This window comes from Thunnus albacares, chromosome 19, assembly GCF_914725855.1.
Source record: "Thunnus albacares chromosome 19, fThuAlb1.1, whole genome shotgun sequence".
NCBI lineage: Eukaryota > Metazoa > Chordata > Actinopteri > Scombriformes > Scombridae > Thunnus > Thunnus albacares.
The window spans coordinates 23,908,392-23,924,562 of NC_058124.1; the positions used below are offsets into that span (position 1 = coordinate 23,908,392).

The following is a 16,171-nucleotide window of genomic DNA, read 5'->3' on the forward strand; positions in this document are numbered from 1 at the left end:
GTTACTATACTTCCACCGCAGCTCACAAAAAACACAGAGGGATTAAAAAGACTCTAAATGTGGCAGGGATGCACTTGATATGACTAATTTAGACTGCTAATATAAGCTTATATAAGCTTTATAAGCTTGTTTCAATGTTGATTTTGGCTCCTGACTGTTGTTTAAACACAGACTTGAAAAATTGTGAACTTGTCCTTCAATCTAAAAGTTATTTCATTATCAGTTCTGAGTTGTTGGCTACTTCTTTTTTTTCTTTAGCAGGGAAAGTCTTTTTTTGCATCAATACGATCTAAAGTAGCACTAAATATACATATACATCATGTTTGTAGCCATTAAATGTATATTCAAGACCCTTTTTAATACCAGTCAGCTGACAACATTAAAAAGTCAGCCGGAGAAGGAGTTTTCTACAAAATAAACGAGCTAACGTTAATTAGCTACCACGCCTAGCTAATGCTACAGTTGCATCAACACTCACCGAAAATGAAAATCTTCTTAGTGTAGTTTGTATATGTTGCACCCTTAAAACGGACGAGGCCTTCTGTCCATTTTCTTGTGACAACTTTTATTTAAGGCTGGGTTTAGTTACAAAGAATGTTCAAAACAAAACTTCCGGCCTACAAAGACTGTCTTTTTTGTCAAGCTACAACACACATATACTTGTTTTCCCAGAACTTCGTCTGAACTTCATCCCAAAACGTAGTCTTAAAGGGGCAGCGCTCCAACAAATGCAACCTCCTCTAATGACAAAATATGACACCATTATAGCCATGTGATGTCTAATATATTAACAGAAATTCCAATGTAAACATAAATTCAAAACAACCTTTTGTCAGTTGTATTTTTTTCTAGGATGCAGCATATACAAGGCCACATTGTTTCAAAAATAATTTCGAGGTAAATCTGCTACACTTATCACCTTAAACCACCTGTAAACAATTAACATTAAGTTCCATGCATAGGCAGTTCAGTCGATCCATACTGTAACGTAGTAATTGCTAGTAGTGAACAATCTAAAATAAATAATTTATTAAAGTTTGTACAAGTTTGTTAGCTACCTTTGTCCAAGGGGTTTTAATCTTCTGACCCGTCCTTCTCCCTTTGTAGCGTTACTGTCGCTGTCCAGGGTCCTGATTTCCTTCTCTCCGCCCCTGCTGCTGCCGCTGCCGCTGTCCGTGGTGCTGAATGACCAGCCTTCACCCCATCAGCTCCCGTGATGCGGGCGCTATCTAAGCTCATGATTCACAATTTCATTTCAATGTAATGAGTGTTATTTATGTACTTACTGTAATTATGGACCCCCACCCCTCCCCCCCAACACACACATACACTCACACCACTGATATAATACACTCACTTGCAGATCCTTTTTCAGTTTTAATTCCATTTAATGAGTCGTATAGACCTAATTACGTAGACTTGACATAAAATGACTGAGACTCTCTATCAAAGTACGTTAGTGTTACACGGTGGGTGTGTGTGTGTGTGTGTGTGTGTGTGTGTGTGTGTGTGTGTGTGTGTGTGTGCGTGCGCGCGCGCGTATGAGAGAGGGAGAGAGAGAGAGAAAGAGAGAGAGGGAGAGAGAGAGAGAGAGAGAGAGAGAGAGAGAGAGAGAGAGAGAGAGAGATGCGAAGTTCAAACTGGGGACAGGTGGATAAGCCAATAAACCACACTATAAAAAAAAAATCGTACAAAAAATGGTAAAATGTCTGGCAGCAAAAGTTGCCAAACACTTACCGTCAAATAACAGTGAAAAACCTTTAGTTATTCTACAAAGATTTATTTTAAAAATACGGATATTTACTTTGGACATTGTCTGCATTTTTACAGTCCAACCATTGTAATATAAAAATAAAATCTCATTGTAAGACATTGCTAGAATGTTAAACAAATGTATAAATCTGCACAAAAAATGAAAAAGATTGCAGAACTACCTTAAAATTACCTAATTTAAATGAGGACTCTTGTTTTCATACAGTAATCTTTGGTAAATTATCCAATCCATCCACAAGAACTCCTCATCAAAGAATAGATTTCTGGATGTAAAACACAGAAAAATTATGTAAAATTACATTCAAATTACTCTCTTTTAACACCCATTAACAGTATCTTGAGAGCTTTGGGCTTTTATTTTATGTGATTATCCAATCTATTTACAGTAAATCCCTGGTAAACGTTGGTTTTATACTGTACAAAAAATAAGATCATGTGATAATAGTTTACAAAAACATAACTTTACATTAACATTATTTGACAGTAATTACAAGCAACTATCCAATGCATTTATAGGCTTTTCCCATTAATGTATGGGGTTTATTTCATATAAACATTATTTGATAGTATTTAAAAGCAACTATCCAATATATCTACAGACATTTCACATTAATGTATGGGGTTCTGAATGTACAAAAACCAGAAGGTCTATGTAAAAGTACCTTTATGTCAACTTCTTTTACACTGAATAAACATATACATTTTTCAACTGACATTTTACAATATTGTGCAATCCATGCAATGCAGATCCTCATTTGAGATGTATGAGATTTCAAGATGTTTAATAACCAGAATATATCATAAAATTACCTTTTACTGCTTGCTTTACCAAGTAATTCACTATTTTTACAGTGTTATCCTTAAAGTTTCAGAATTAATAAACCAATGAACAGCCATATTGAATTATAACGTGGGTCTGAAGCTGATCAACCCAATAAGAGCTCAAACAGAATACTTTACTAGAATGTATTTATTTTTTCCTCATTCAGATTACTTCAACAGACATCAATGGAAGCAAAAACAGTTTTGTACATTGTGTCAGTACAATGTCCCATCCCATCCCATGCTCTAAGATGGTTCAAAATGTTAGTGAACATGAACAAATCTCTCCCAAATCCAAAAATTATTTTGCTAAAATTCAAATTTGTGATGTCATCTAATAATGTCTATAATCTAGTCTAATACAATATTACATTCAGCTCCAGGATTGCTGTAATTTCCTGCATGAAATCAGTGAAATAGTGTTGAAACAATTAGTCAGTTTACCGAGTAGTTGATAGAACATTAGAATAAAATAGGATATGAATCAATAGCAACTTTGATAATCAATTAATTGTTTTTATCCATTTGTCAAACAAAAAAACAAAACATTCATCCCTGTTATGAGGGTTGGTCTGCCAAAACAAGCAACTTGCAGGTTTCACCCTGGACTCAGGGAAATTTTAGATTTTTCACTATTTTCCCCATTTTATAATTATATATTTTCTTAACTGTAAAAATAATCAAAATATCTAAAATATCCTGTAATTGCAGTCCTACTGTGAACTATTCAGTTATGACTGAAATATGACCGTTCTGTGAGATGGGAAAGATATTGATGTTTGCCTTCTCGTTGCAACTCTCGCTCCATTTGTAGTTATTATAAAAAGTGGTGAGTGTTTACAGATGCACTAAAAACTGTCCATTAATAACAACAAACAGTACAAATGGGTTTTTTTTTCCTACAAATGCCTTTTTATTTCTCCAAAACATTTCACAGTCACTGGGATCCCAAGTCAAACTGTTCCACAGGAAATAAAAAAGGTACTAACAAACAATAAAGCACACACAGACACAAAGACAACATGAGGATCACATTCTGAACATAAGTGACGTTTGTTTGATTTGAATACATAATGTAGTGGCTCAGAGTGTAAACATTTACCAGAGTGTTAAACTGTGCACAGCTTCACAGGACAAAACATTTTACAGGAAGAAACATAAAACTGCAAATGTGTGTTTTTCTTTTTCTCTCTCAAAAGTAAAAAAGTCTAGTCATTGTACTTTTTCTATGTGTTTCAAGAAGCCTTAAAATGAATGAAAACGTTAAAACTACATCAGAAGAGTTGTTGAACTGAGCTTAAACATGAAATCTTCAACTTCTCTCCATGATTTCTACAAAATACGGCTCATTCTTGTGAGTCAATTTGTCCTTAAAACTGCAGTTTAACAAGTAGATTAGTGGTATTTTTATCAATTTTATTTATAGCTGAAGGTATTTTCCTTACTTGAATCCAAAGAAATACTGTATATAGTCATTTAAGTTTGGAGAATTTGAGCATTGTGTCCATGAAATCGAATTAAACACAAAATGATTCTTTTCAAAAATACTTTTAAATATTTGGCAGATACATGATTCTAATCCAACAACAGCTAAGATGCTTTTAGTGAAGCTGAGCTCAGACCTTTAGGTTGTCAAGGTTTTACATTTATAGCTGAGTCTAAGCTATTGGCACCCAAACATTAAGGGATGGGAAACAGATTCAACTAATGCTGACCTGGCCTCAGGGCATCTGCATGTGTGATCCTCCTCACGACGTTGGCTGGCGTCTGAGAAAAACCCTGCTTCTGCTGCTGTTGAATTAAAGCTGTGAATATGTATTATAGTAACATCAATTTGTTAGGACGTCAATGAAACAGGCCTTTTTCCCTTATTGACAACCTTACAGAATTTGCAATTACTGGTATTTAATATATATGGAACTGGCTGTATGCTCTGCAAAAAGGCCTTCTTAAAAATGTCTCTCATTATCAAATATAAGACACTTATTTTTAATCGTATGCTTTTGGACCATAATGAAGGTTACAGTGGATGATATAACAGGTGCCTTCAGCTGAGTGAGACAAGTTTTCTTCTATGTTACTACAATATAAAAACAATTAGCTTAACATGAATGGAGAAAGGTCTTATACTCAGAGATGTTGACTAATAATCTCTGGAATTATTTGACTCACTCACAGTCTTGAAAAAGATGTGACGAAAGCAGTAAAATATGTGCTGATCAATTCACTTAAAATGTATAATAAGTGAGGGAAAAAAGTGCTGCCCCGCCTACTACCTGAAATTACATTTAGCTCTGTGAGTGATCTTGAAAGATAAAAATGGCAAAAAAGTAATGAACACTGATAAAAGTAATGAACACTGCAAGGAATTAACACTGATAAGGGAATGATTTCGTATTTCCGAAATTCACTTATAATGTTTTAGACCTGGTTTCCCAAAAACAATCTAAGTCACACCTAAAGGGCCTTTAACACTTGACATTCTTTGACTTAACCCTTGTTTAAACATTTTAAAACTGGAATGTAAAGTCAAAAGTTGGAGCTTCCCAACTGCTACCTCAGCACTCCAGTGGTCCAGCTGAGAAAATCAGTTATGAAGCACAGAGATTCAAATAATCAAACGAATGTAGAAATATAGTTTCTCATGCAAGAAGTAATGTCATATCAGCATTATTTGGCAAAAACTTCAAGATAGTTTGCATTGAGTTTAAGTGCAATATTTCAATAATTTACCATTTAGCACAACAGTTGTTCGATGTAAAATAAAACAGTTTAAAGCCACCATGATGAATTGGGAAGCTTTGTTTAAATGGCGATTTCACTGAATTGTTCCCGGTAAAAAATGTTTCCAGTAGAAGATAATACTAAATGATGAAAGTGAAGTGCTTCTGATCTGTGCGTTTGCCACACGACAAGATCTTAGTGTGAGAAAGATTTTGGGAGGCCAGTCTTACATGGCGTCACAATAAGCTGTAAACCATGGCACATGAATTTGGTCATGTAATTTTTATCCGGTTTCTCATCCCGCTTCTTTTTCACTTCTTGGCCTACATTCATCTTTCATTCTTTTCATTTCTTCCCATCATTTCTATCCCTTCATCAACCAATTCACACCCCAACACTTCTCTAACCAGCCCTCTTCATCCTTTCTGCCTTATTTCACATCATTTTTTTGTCTTTTCTGTTTTTTTTTGGGAGATTTTCTTTTTTGATCAATGACTTCTTCTCTTTCTTCAGCTCACATTACATCATATTTTTTGTTTCTTTCTTAGGCATCCTCCTCCACGTCTTCCTCAAACTCTCCCTCCTCCTCTGCCGTGGCATCCTGATACTGCTGGTATTCGGACACCAGGTCGTTCATGTTGCTCTCCGCCTCGGTGAACTCCATCTCGTCCATGCCTTCACCGGTGTACCAGTGGAGGAAGGCCTTGCGGCGGAACATGGCGGTGAACTGCTCAGAGATACGTTTGAACAGCTCCTGGATGGCTGTGCTGTTGCCGATGAAGGTGACGGCCATCTTCAGGCCGCGGGGCGGGATGTCACAGACGGCTGTCTTGACGTTGTTGGGGATCCACTCCACAAAGTAGCTGCTGTTCTTGTTCTGGACGTGCAGCATCTGTTCATCCACCTCCTTCATCGACATGCGGCCACGGAACACGGCAGCCACCGTCAGGTAGCGACCATGGCGAGGGTCGCAAGCAGCCATCATGTTTTTGGCATCGAACACCTGTTGGGTGAGCTCGGGCACAGTTAGGGCGCGGTACTGCTGGCTTCCCCTGCTGGTCAGAGGGGCAAAGCCGGGCATGAAGAAGTGGAGACGGGGGAAGGGAACCATGTTGACAGCCAGTTTCCTCAGATCTGCGTTGAGCTGGCCGGGGAAACGCAGACAGGTGGTCACACCGCTCATGGTGGCCGAGACCAGGTGGTTGAGGTCGCCGTAGGTGGGGGTGGTGAGTTTGAGAGTGCGGAAGCAAATGTCGTAAAGGGCTTCGTTGTCAATGCAGTATGTCTCATCTGTGTTTTCTACCAGCTGGTGGACTGACAGCGTGGCGTTGTACGGCTCGACCACTGTGTCCGATACCTAAAAACAGACACAGGAGGAACCATTGATAGTTATGGCTATAGATTCTACATATTTACACATACTGCCAATAGATGACTTTCCTCATAGTTCAAAGTGACCTCAGAGTCTGCAGGAGGTTGTTAGTACTGCTGACAAGGATTATTTTCCTGCATAATGTTTTTTAGCTTTCCACATCTATTTTATACTGTTGATAGATGGAGAGGAGTGCTGCAAGCTCATAAGACACTTTCATGATGTTACCTCTTCACTCTGATCAGTTTTATAGGTAATCAAAGCTGGTAAATTACTTTTTTTTTCGAGGCACATTACCACATAATAGTAACATCCCCAGTTTGATCCCAGCTGGGAACCTTTGTTGCATGTCATCGTCTCTCTCTCTGGCCTTGCATTTCCTGTCTGTATATCTACTATCACTATCAAATGGCAAAATGCCAAAAGGAAAAATCTATATTGATAGCAAGAACTGACTGGATAATAATAAATGATGGCATAATTTATCATACGTATTCCACTGCAATCAACTATTTACTCTTTAAACATGGGAGACAGAAAACACTGCTGCCATTACTTTATATCATGTCTCCAGAGCAGCAATAAAGCAATGTATTAATATTTTACATTGATGAAAACTCAAAGGAGAAATCAATGATAAAATATACATATAAAAAATGTTTAATATGCAACTGTATATGAACAAATCCTTTTTTTTTTTTTTACTGTATACTATGACACATTTCATGCATTACCTTAGGAGAAGGCACCACACTGAAGGTATTCATGATGCGATCTGGGTACTCCTCTCGGATCTTGCTGATCAGCAGGGTGCCCATGCCGGAGCCAGTGCCTCCTCCCAGGGAGTGTGTGAGCTGGAAACCCTGCAGGCACTCACAGCTCTCGGCCTCTTTTCTCACCACATCCAGGACCGAATCCACCAGCTCCGCCCCCTCCGTGTAGTGGCCTTTGGCCCAGTTGTTACCTGCCCCACTTTGACCTGAAGAGGTTGTATACATTTGAGACTATTATTAGACATATGTATGATAATACAACCAAAACGGTGGCGTGTGGGTAATACAAATACACTTAACTACTGTATGTAATGCTTAATTATGTGATGCCTTAATTCCTCACTGCATGAAAGAGATCAGATGGTAATTTTCTGCTTCATTATCTTCAGATATCTGTTTTTAACACTGAAAAATCTGTTAAAAATATTTTCTTGCATAGAAAAATTAAGTGTTTTTTGCATGTTGATGATTAATGTTGAAGTGCAAGAATAACAAGAAGTCAACATTTGAAGGATTCAACAACTAGGTCAAAGTTGATGAATGAGCCGAGTGCCCATATGGTTTCATACTGGGATTTTATGGCAGGGGTGAGCTTGTCTGTGCCATATAGGACAGTCAGCTGAGCTATATTTGTCAAATGAGAACAACATTACTAAAACCACAAAATAGGGGAAAATGGACACCCAGAGTTCATCCTTCAGTGGGAGTCCAAGGCCCTATGCTAGCTTCCGAACATCCTTGGGCTAGATATTAAACTTTACAATCTCCATGACTGCTGTTCAGTATCCCGCGCCAACCTCTGATCTCCTGCAAAGGCAGCTCTGATTTAATATCCCAACTCTCCTCCAGTAGAGTTTCTTCTTACCAAATACAAAGTTGTCGGGTCTGAAGATTTGTCCAAAGGGTCCAGAGCGGACTGAATCCATGGTGCCTGGTTCCAGATCCACAAGGATGGCTCTGGGCACATACTTCCCACCTGCACACGTAGAGATACACAAGAAATTAAAATGCATATTTTTTTACTATTTTCTGAAAACTCATAGACTAAATGATTAATCAAGAAAATAATCTACAGATTAGTCAAGAGTTTTAGCCCTATTTAAGAATATTTGTCATCATGTAATCTTAATAAGATTATTCACAGACAAGAATTCAGTGAACAGCTCATTCAGTTTCTGTTGGACGTAATCAAAACGGCTTCAGTTTGGTAGCGTGAGAAGCTGAGTTTATCAGTAGTACCTCATTTGCGCCACTAGATGGAGCCAAACATTATAAAACTGCAAGAAGCAGCTCAACTACATGTTTCACATGTTCTGATGGTAAAATGAACAATATTTTTGCCCAATTGAGTGACTTTATCATGTTTTCAGATCATTTTGGTAATATTTACTTTTGTGAACTTTTATTGAGGCTATTCTTACACACTTTTAGCAAAACTGACAACCAAGGGTTGTCTTAATGTATTTAGCTGCTGAGTAAATCTAAATTTACAGTTTTTATACTGCTATTACTGCTAGCATAGTGCTTTCTAATATATCGAGAGCAGCTGATTTAACTGTGGATATCTTCAGCTGATCTAATTTCCTGAAAATCTTGTATTGTTAGTGGCTCTTCGAGAGGAAGTAGGAATCATGAATCTCATTTTGCGAATAGGTGTAGACCCACATGTTCACATCAGGTCTGGAAATGTTCACCAATTAGCACAACAACACTGTATCATTGTTTGAAATCTGTTGTGTTTTTATCTACATCTTTTTTATTGCCACTGTAATGAGCCAGTTTCTCCACAGGGGGGACATTACACCTCATTTTCTCAAACAGACACCTCAGTATTTTAGCAGCATCTACGTACCAGTAGCCTCGTTGTAATACACACTGATCCTGTCCAACTGCAAGTCGCTGTCTCCGTGGTAGGTTCCTGTTGGGTCGATGCCATGCTCATCGCTGATCACCTCCCAGAACTACACAAAAAAACGCAAGAACACACACAGAGGCATCAGTAAAGACGCCAAGTACAGAATGAAGTCAGACACAGATAAACAGCAGTTTGACACCATGTTTCTCTCCTTTCTTTGAATTAACTACATTTAATTATCATAAATAATGTTTATAATGCAATATTATTAAATAAAGGTCTTTGTCACTATAAAACTGATAGAGCCAGATCTTTTAACATTCATATTCAAGTCTTGACCCCTCACTGGAAGCAGTATTTCACTGGCTTGAAACCTGAAACAGCTTTAATTCATGATCAAATGCTGTGTAATTATTTTTGAGTCACAGTTCTGCAAACAAGTCTTAGAAAGAGGTGTCTTTGTGTGCTTCTTGAGACCGTAGCTGCAAGCCGACTGACTAAGGGGAAAGAGGAGTCTGGTTTACAATCACTCCTCAGTCTTCCGTACTTCTTAAGGACTAGTTGATCTGATTACCTTTTGCGGTCACAAGACCACCTAAAAGCAGCAACGTGTTCGGTAAGGCTGCTGCTTTTTTCTTTGAATATGATGTGAATGAAAGTTTTCTGTAGTAAAGTAAGTAGTCATCTTGCGGAGAACTGCAATCTGTCGGCGTTCCCCATCTTCTATGCTGACTACAAGCTGCACTTCACAGCTTCACACTCGCTGTATCACGTGGTGTGTTTAAATGTGCAAGCATGAAGCGACCTGTCACAACCAGAAATCGGTTCTTTCTGACCCAAAGGCTGTTTGAAACGAGCTGGAAGTGTAGCTTTGATCAGCTAGAATGAGGACAAGGCAGCCGAAAATAGCTCTCTGCATGTGTGTTGTCAATCCTTTGCTAAATTTGCAAATTAACCACAGTTATTTCTGTGAAAAACACGCATTTCATGGCCCCGATCATATGCAAGTCTCATGAGGATGTTGTGCATTACTCTTGTTTTAGCCTCTTTACACTGGCTTTAAGATCTTACTGATTACTTTTCAGGCTGTTCATGGCCTCTCTTTCTGCTATATCTCTGACCTATTAGTATCATATGCGCCAGTACGTACTTTGAGATCCTCAGGCAGAGGTCTTTTATCTGTTTGAGGTCGAGCTGTAAACTGAAGGGGACAAAGCTTTTGCAGTCAGGGCCCCGAGATTTTGGAACAATCCATCTGAGGAAATCAGGTCGGCTGAGTCAGTGGTCTCTTCTTAAAACATACTTTTATCTGAGAGGCTTTCCTGATTTTACTTGAGTTTTAATTTTCTTTGAACTGTCTTTTATTTCTGTTGAAAAAGGTTTTCTTTATTCTTGCCTTTTCCTTCACTGAATTGGTTTTTATACACAAAGATTGTTTTTTATGTTTTCTTTAAAAAAAAAAAAACCTGATAATTTTATGACTTGTCTGTTTCATTTTGCAAGATTGTGCAAGAAGCACGTCAGGGAGGATTTCAAAGGCTTGAGACTACGACAAGAAAACAAAAACAGAAAGTACTGGGGCTGAAAAACTGGGATCATTGTGCAACAGAAGTAGCAAAGAAGAGCACAAAACTAAAACATTCATCTGAAAGCACATTCTGAAGTGTCATTTAACTACCAACTTTCCACTAACAACTCTCTCTCTCCACTTTTTAAAGCTGCACTTTGCTACTTAGCATTCTGAAAAGCTTGAAACCCACAAATAGTATGTAATTTTCTTCAGGAACAACTTTGTGATTTGACATAAAAATCCCTCTTCATGTAATTTTATGGGAAGGAAGGACTCGGTTTTCAGTTTTACCCACACACACACACACACACACACACACACACGCACACACAAAGTACAGAAACTCCTTGTTCCATTCAGAGTCGGAGGGTCGGTGAGAGCAGCTCTTTCTCAGAAGATTCATTCGACCTCGTTTCTACAAGCTGAGACATTAACGCCAAACTCAGTTAAGACAGGAGCGCAGACTGTCACACCAGCTCAGTCAACTGACCCTAATCTGTGCCAGGGAGTGTGATAGTGTGTGTGTGTGTGTGTGTGTGTGTGTGTGTGTGTAGAGAGAGAGAGACGGAGAGACGGGTGGGCAAGAAAATCTAATGTTTTAATCCTCATTACTGTCACTTCACTATCTTTGCTTGTCCATTAATTCACCTCCGTGGGGTCACCGGGGCAACGAGTTGATAAGTTTAGTCAAGCTGTTTGCTTTCCTTATGTAAGGCAAATAAACTACAACAAGCTGGCTGTAACTAATGATTATTTTTAGTTATCGATTAATCCAGAAAACAGTGAAAACGTCTGTTATAATTTCATAGAGCTTATTTGTCTAATCGACAGTCCTGAACCTAAAGACATTCAGTTTACTATCATGTACGACACAGAAAATCTTTAAATCCTCACATTTGAGTAGATGCAATCAGCAAAAATTACTAAAATGATTATTTGATTATCAAAATGATTGATTAATTGACTAATCTAGGGCTGCAACTAACAATTATTTTGATTATCAATTAATCTCTGGATTAAAACTGGAGAAAAATGTTGATCACTATTTCCCAAAGCCCAAGGTGCAACCTAAAATCTATTGTTTTGTCCCAACCAGCAATTACTATCATAATAGAGTAAAGACACCAGAAAATATTCACATCTAGTTAGCTGGAACCAGAGAATTTTGCATCTTTTCTTTAAAAAAATCATTAAAAATGAGTGACTGATTATCAAAATAGTTGCAGATGAATTTACTGTCGATTAATCAACTAATCGTTGCAGCTTTACAGTAACACGAACTTACGTTTCTAAGCACCTGCTTTACTCGAAGGAACACATAAGCTAAAGACTGCTGAATCTGTCGAGGACTAATCTTTCATTGGTTATTGGTTGGAACTCGACCGGGTAAGTGAGTGAATTCAGGCAGAGTTAATCCATTGTGAAATGAGGATGACCTCAGCCTCGCTAAGTCTCAGTAAATACACTTGTCTTCACTGATCATTGAGCAACGGAGTCTGAGTCACTCCATATGTTGCTGCCACGCCTGTTGGTGTCCTTTTAAAAGCCCCAGGGCGAGTCTGCTGACTGAGTTCATAACAGGCCAAATGTTCCGTATGTAGGCTTATATTACATCAAAATGTGAAGCTACATATCCCTGTGAAGGAATGTTTGTCCTGTTCCTGATGTATAAATGGTCATCTTGATATAGAACAACACATATATGGGCTGTATTAGCCCTCAACACGGGGTGATGCAGGGTGATTAAATTTATAGGTCATCATCTGTAATGGCTATTTTTAAATCCTATTTACGTCTATACTGCCTTGTGTCTCTTGATGCATGTTCTATATTATGTAAAGTATGGCTGCAATGAACAATATTTTTTTTTATTATTGACTAATTTGCCTTTTATTGTCTCGATGAATCATTTAGTCTGTAAAATGTGTATAAATTGCATTCACAGTTTCTTAGAGGCCACGATGATGTCATCGATTTGCTTGTTTTGTCTGACGTCTAAATTCACCGTCATATATAACAAAGGAAACCAGCAAATAATCATAAACGAGAAGCTGGAACCAGAAAATATTTGGCTTTTTTGCTTGAAAAATGACTAAAACGATTCGAGTATCATTAATTGTTGCGGCTTAATTATCGATTCATCACCTTTATTTAGAGGTAGATCTTTTTCTTGATTCATTGATTAATAATTTGGTCTATAAAATGTCAAAAAATAGTGAAAATGATTTCCTAGAGTCAAAGGTGAGATCTTTAAATGTCTTGTTTTGTCCGACCAACAGTCCAAAACCCAAATATACACATTTTACTATCATACATGACAAAGAACGGCATTATATCTAAGCTTGTTTTTGGCATTTTTGCTTAAAAAAGCCTAAAATTATTAATTGATTATCAAAATAGTTGCTAATTTGTTGTTAATTTTCTGTCGATCAACCAATCGATTCTTTGACTAATAGTTGCAGCTCTATTGTGAAGCATTTTGAGCTGCCTTGTCTTTGGTACTTTAAAACATTAAGTAGTCCATCTATATCCAGCTTATCAAAGATCTTACTGGTCTCGACATGTCTGGTAGGTTTTTGTTGGGAAAAATCCTTTCCAAACAGAAAGTGATATGTTTTTATAACCACCCTGTTACAACATTAACAAGCCAAAACAGACTAGAGATCACAATAGTTGCTACACAGTTTGATTTATCTCTGGGAACTAAACAGTAGAAACCCCACAGGATATTTAAAGTGTTGCAACAAAATGTTGATAAAACAGTAAAACACTGACTTCCCAGATAACCACTTAACAAATCTATGTCCGCGTGTAAACAGGGTTTTCAGGGTCACTGGTGGTTTAGGGGGCCCGGGGCGTGTGCATGTGATACACTGACAGGAGAGGCAGCTATTTAAATGACCTCATCTGTGCTTTCAGAGCAGACACTGAGCCACTTGTTATCTTCCTCCCCCCTCCCCCTCCGCCCCCCCCTTCTGCTGCGTTCCTCTACTCTGCCTCAGCAGATTTCTCCTTTTCTTTTCAGCCCCTTCTCTTGTTCTTTTCCTCGCTCTTATTCTCAGCGACAAAGAGTCCGGCTCACCAGGCGGCCAAGACAGCAGCTGGCCCTGTGCGTCTGCTGAAGTCTGGCCAGCGCCATTAATCATGGATCAGCGGCTCCAATCAGTGTTTTGTCAAGAGTCCCAAATGTGTGAATTGTTACTGTATTCAGATGCAATGTTCACAGTGTTGGTTACAGTGGTTTTGTCCAACCTTGAAGTGTTTAATTTCCTATAATTCCACTATAGTATAACATTTAAATACCACAGAGACTTGTTTGTGTAGTTTGTGGTAACTCTTTATAACCCATCACATCACTAATATATTTCAACAGTGACTTTTTTATTTCTTTTTGTTACTCTGTGTTGATTTTATTGCACTTAATATATTTGTTCCTCTACTATTACAACAGAACAAAGTCAGATTTTCCATTTTATTTCTATTTTGACTGTCAGTTAAATAGCATTTAAAGGTTTTACTGATATATCTGTGCAGTAATGCATCACACAACTGAAAAGCAGCTCACTAAAGTTCAGTGCTAACAAAGCAAAAGAAACCATTTTTTTTATTTTGGGTGCTCTGAGGCTTTTTATTTGTTCTTTTGTTTAAGTCATCAAGGATTCTGGTGTTCACCACAGACCATTTACTTTATCTTAAACTCAAAAATGTGGAATTTTTGACAGGATTTCAAATAAATGCTAGTGGTGAGCATTAACTAGTGAAAGATAGTGGAAAGATTAATTGGTTAGCTGAGTCTACAAAGCTGAAGATCATTCCACAAGCTGCAGCTCAAACAATAGGCGGTGTGGTTTCTGGCCCCTGTTATGTCTACATATACGATAATATACAGAAAGAAAACCTCTTTTTGTGCTTTGTGTTGTAAAATACTAAGATTAGTGAAATTAGTGGGCTTTATCTTTATAATTAAATTGAAATATTTTCTTAAACACACAATAAAAGAAAGGCCTCTTGTTGATGAAAAAGTTAAAGAATGAAAATCAAATTCAACAGGCAATAACTAAAATAGAATAAAATGCCAATTAACAAACAAAAAAAAAAAGTTAATTTGTTGTCACTAGGCAACTTCTTCTTACCTTTGCACCAATCTGGTTACCGCACTGGCCGGCCTGGATGTGCACGATTTCCCTCATGATGGTTGATAGTTAGTTAGTGTTGAAAGTGAAGAGACGCAGGGATGGAGCCGCTCTGTTGACCTACTGACTGATCACAGACAGACTGACAGACGAGACACAGGCAGCAGAGAAGAGTGTCAACTCCTCTGAGCCCGACAGGCGGGGCTCAAGTGTTGGGACGCGGCCATCACGCCGTCCACGCTAACGATTGGCTGCTGCAGCTTCAGACCCGGCGCTGATTGGTTAAAAAGGCGGATTTTTTTTTTCCAAAGGGGTTTCCTTGTCTCAAAGGCACGGACCGGAAGAGGAGAGGGAGTGCCGGGTTTTGTCATCACTGCCTTGTTGGAGGCTGAGGCCCTTTAAATAGAACAAAGCAGAACTGAATCAAATACAATAGAGTAAAAGTATCAACACAGCAATGAAAAATACTCCATTACAAGTAAAAGCTCTGCATGAAAAATCCTATTTAAGTAAAAGTACATAAGTATTATTAGCTTGTAGTTAAAGTATTGCAGTAAAAGTAGTGGTTTGGTCCCTCTGACTGATATATTATTATATATGACATCATTAGATTATTAGTACTGAAGCATCAGTTTTAGAGCAGCATGTTACTGTTGTAGCTGCTGGAGGTGGAGCTAGTTTGACCTACTTTATACACAGTTAGCTAGTTTAGTCCAGAGGTTCCCAACCTAGGGGTCTGGCCCCTCCAAAGGGTCAGCAGATAAATCTGAGGGGTCATGAGATGAAAAGAAAAAACAAAGTTCTGATACACAAACCTGTTTTTTTTCTCAAATCTTTGATTTTTGGTGAAATATTGAATCATTTGAACATTTATTGAAATGAAACCATGTGAGAAGTTTTGAAGGAAAAATCTTTATCTGCTGCAGCTGTTAACAACTCATAGACATCTGAAATGTGACCCCGACTACACACTGCTTTTTGTAAGACGTCAAAAGCCAAAAAGGTTGGAAACCACTGGTTTCATCTTTAACAATGTGATGTATTTTAAAAGCTTGTTATATTATCCATTGTGTCAAATCTTCATCTGAAAAATGAAAATGTATGAAATGTAGTGGAAGTGTAAAGTAGCATCAAATGCAAATATAGTAT

The 16,171-nt window shown here is 37.9% G+C and overlaps 2 protein-coding genes across 2 annotated transcripts in view; both read right to left on the reverse strand.

The window, feature by feature from the left end:
- The window catches only part of LOC122970462, a 28,558-nt gene extending 27,901 nt beyond the window's left edge, over positions 1–657 (reverse strand). The window contains exon 1 of the mRNA XM_044336609.1: positions 479–657. The gene's annotated coding sequence lies outside the window, so the exon portion shown is untranslated. The remainder of the gene's footprint in view (positions 1–478) is intronic.
- A 2,827-nt stretch (positions 658–3,484) lies between these two features.
- Positions 3,485–15,410, reverse strand: LOC122970463 (tubulin beta chain-like). Its single transcript, XM_044336612.1, has 5 exons — positions 15,023–15,410; positions 9,317–9,425; positions 8,330–8,440; positions 7,426–7,670; positions 3,485–6,676 (listed from the first exon to the last, which is right to left on the reverse strand). The coding sequence occupies exons 1-5, from the start codon at positions 15,077–15,079 to the stop codon at positions 5,864–5,866; spliced, it is 1,335 nt and encodes a 444-aa protein (XP_044192547.1). The 5' UTR covers positions 15,080–15,410; the 3' UTR covers positions 3,485–5,863.
- Between the last annotated feature and the right edge of the window lie 761 nt (positions 15,411–16,171).

Coding starts and splice junctions, on each gene's coding strand:
- LOC122970463 (XM_044336612.1), bottom strand. CDS start 15,079: ATGAGGGAAATCGTGCACATCCAGGCCGGCCAGTGCGGTAACCAGATT. Junction 7,671..8,329: donor ACCCGACAACTTTGTATTTG/GTAAGAAGAAAC, acceptor CAACCTCTTCAG/GTCAAAGTGGGGCAGGTAAC. Junction 6,677..7,425: donor GTGTGGTGCCTTCTCCTAAG/GTAATGCATGAA, acceptor GTCTGTTTTTAG/GTATCGGACACAGTGGTCGA.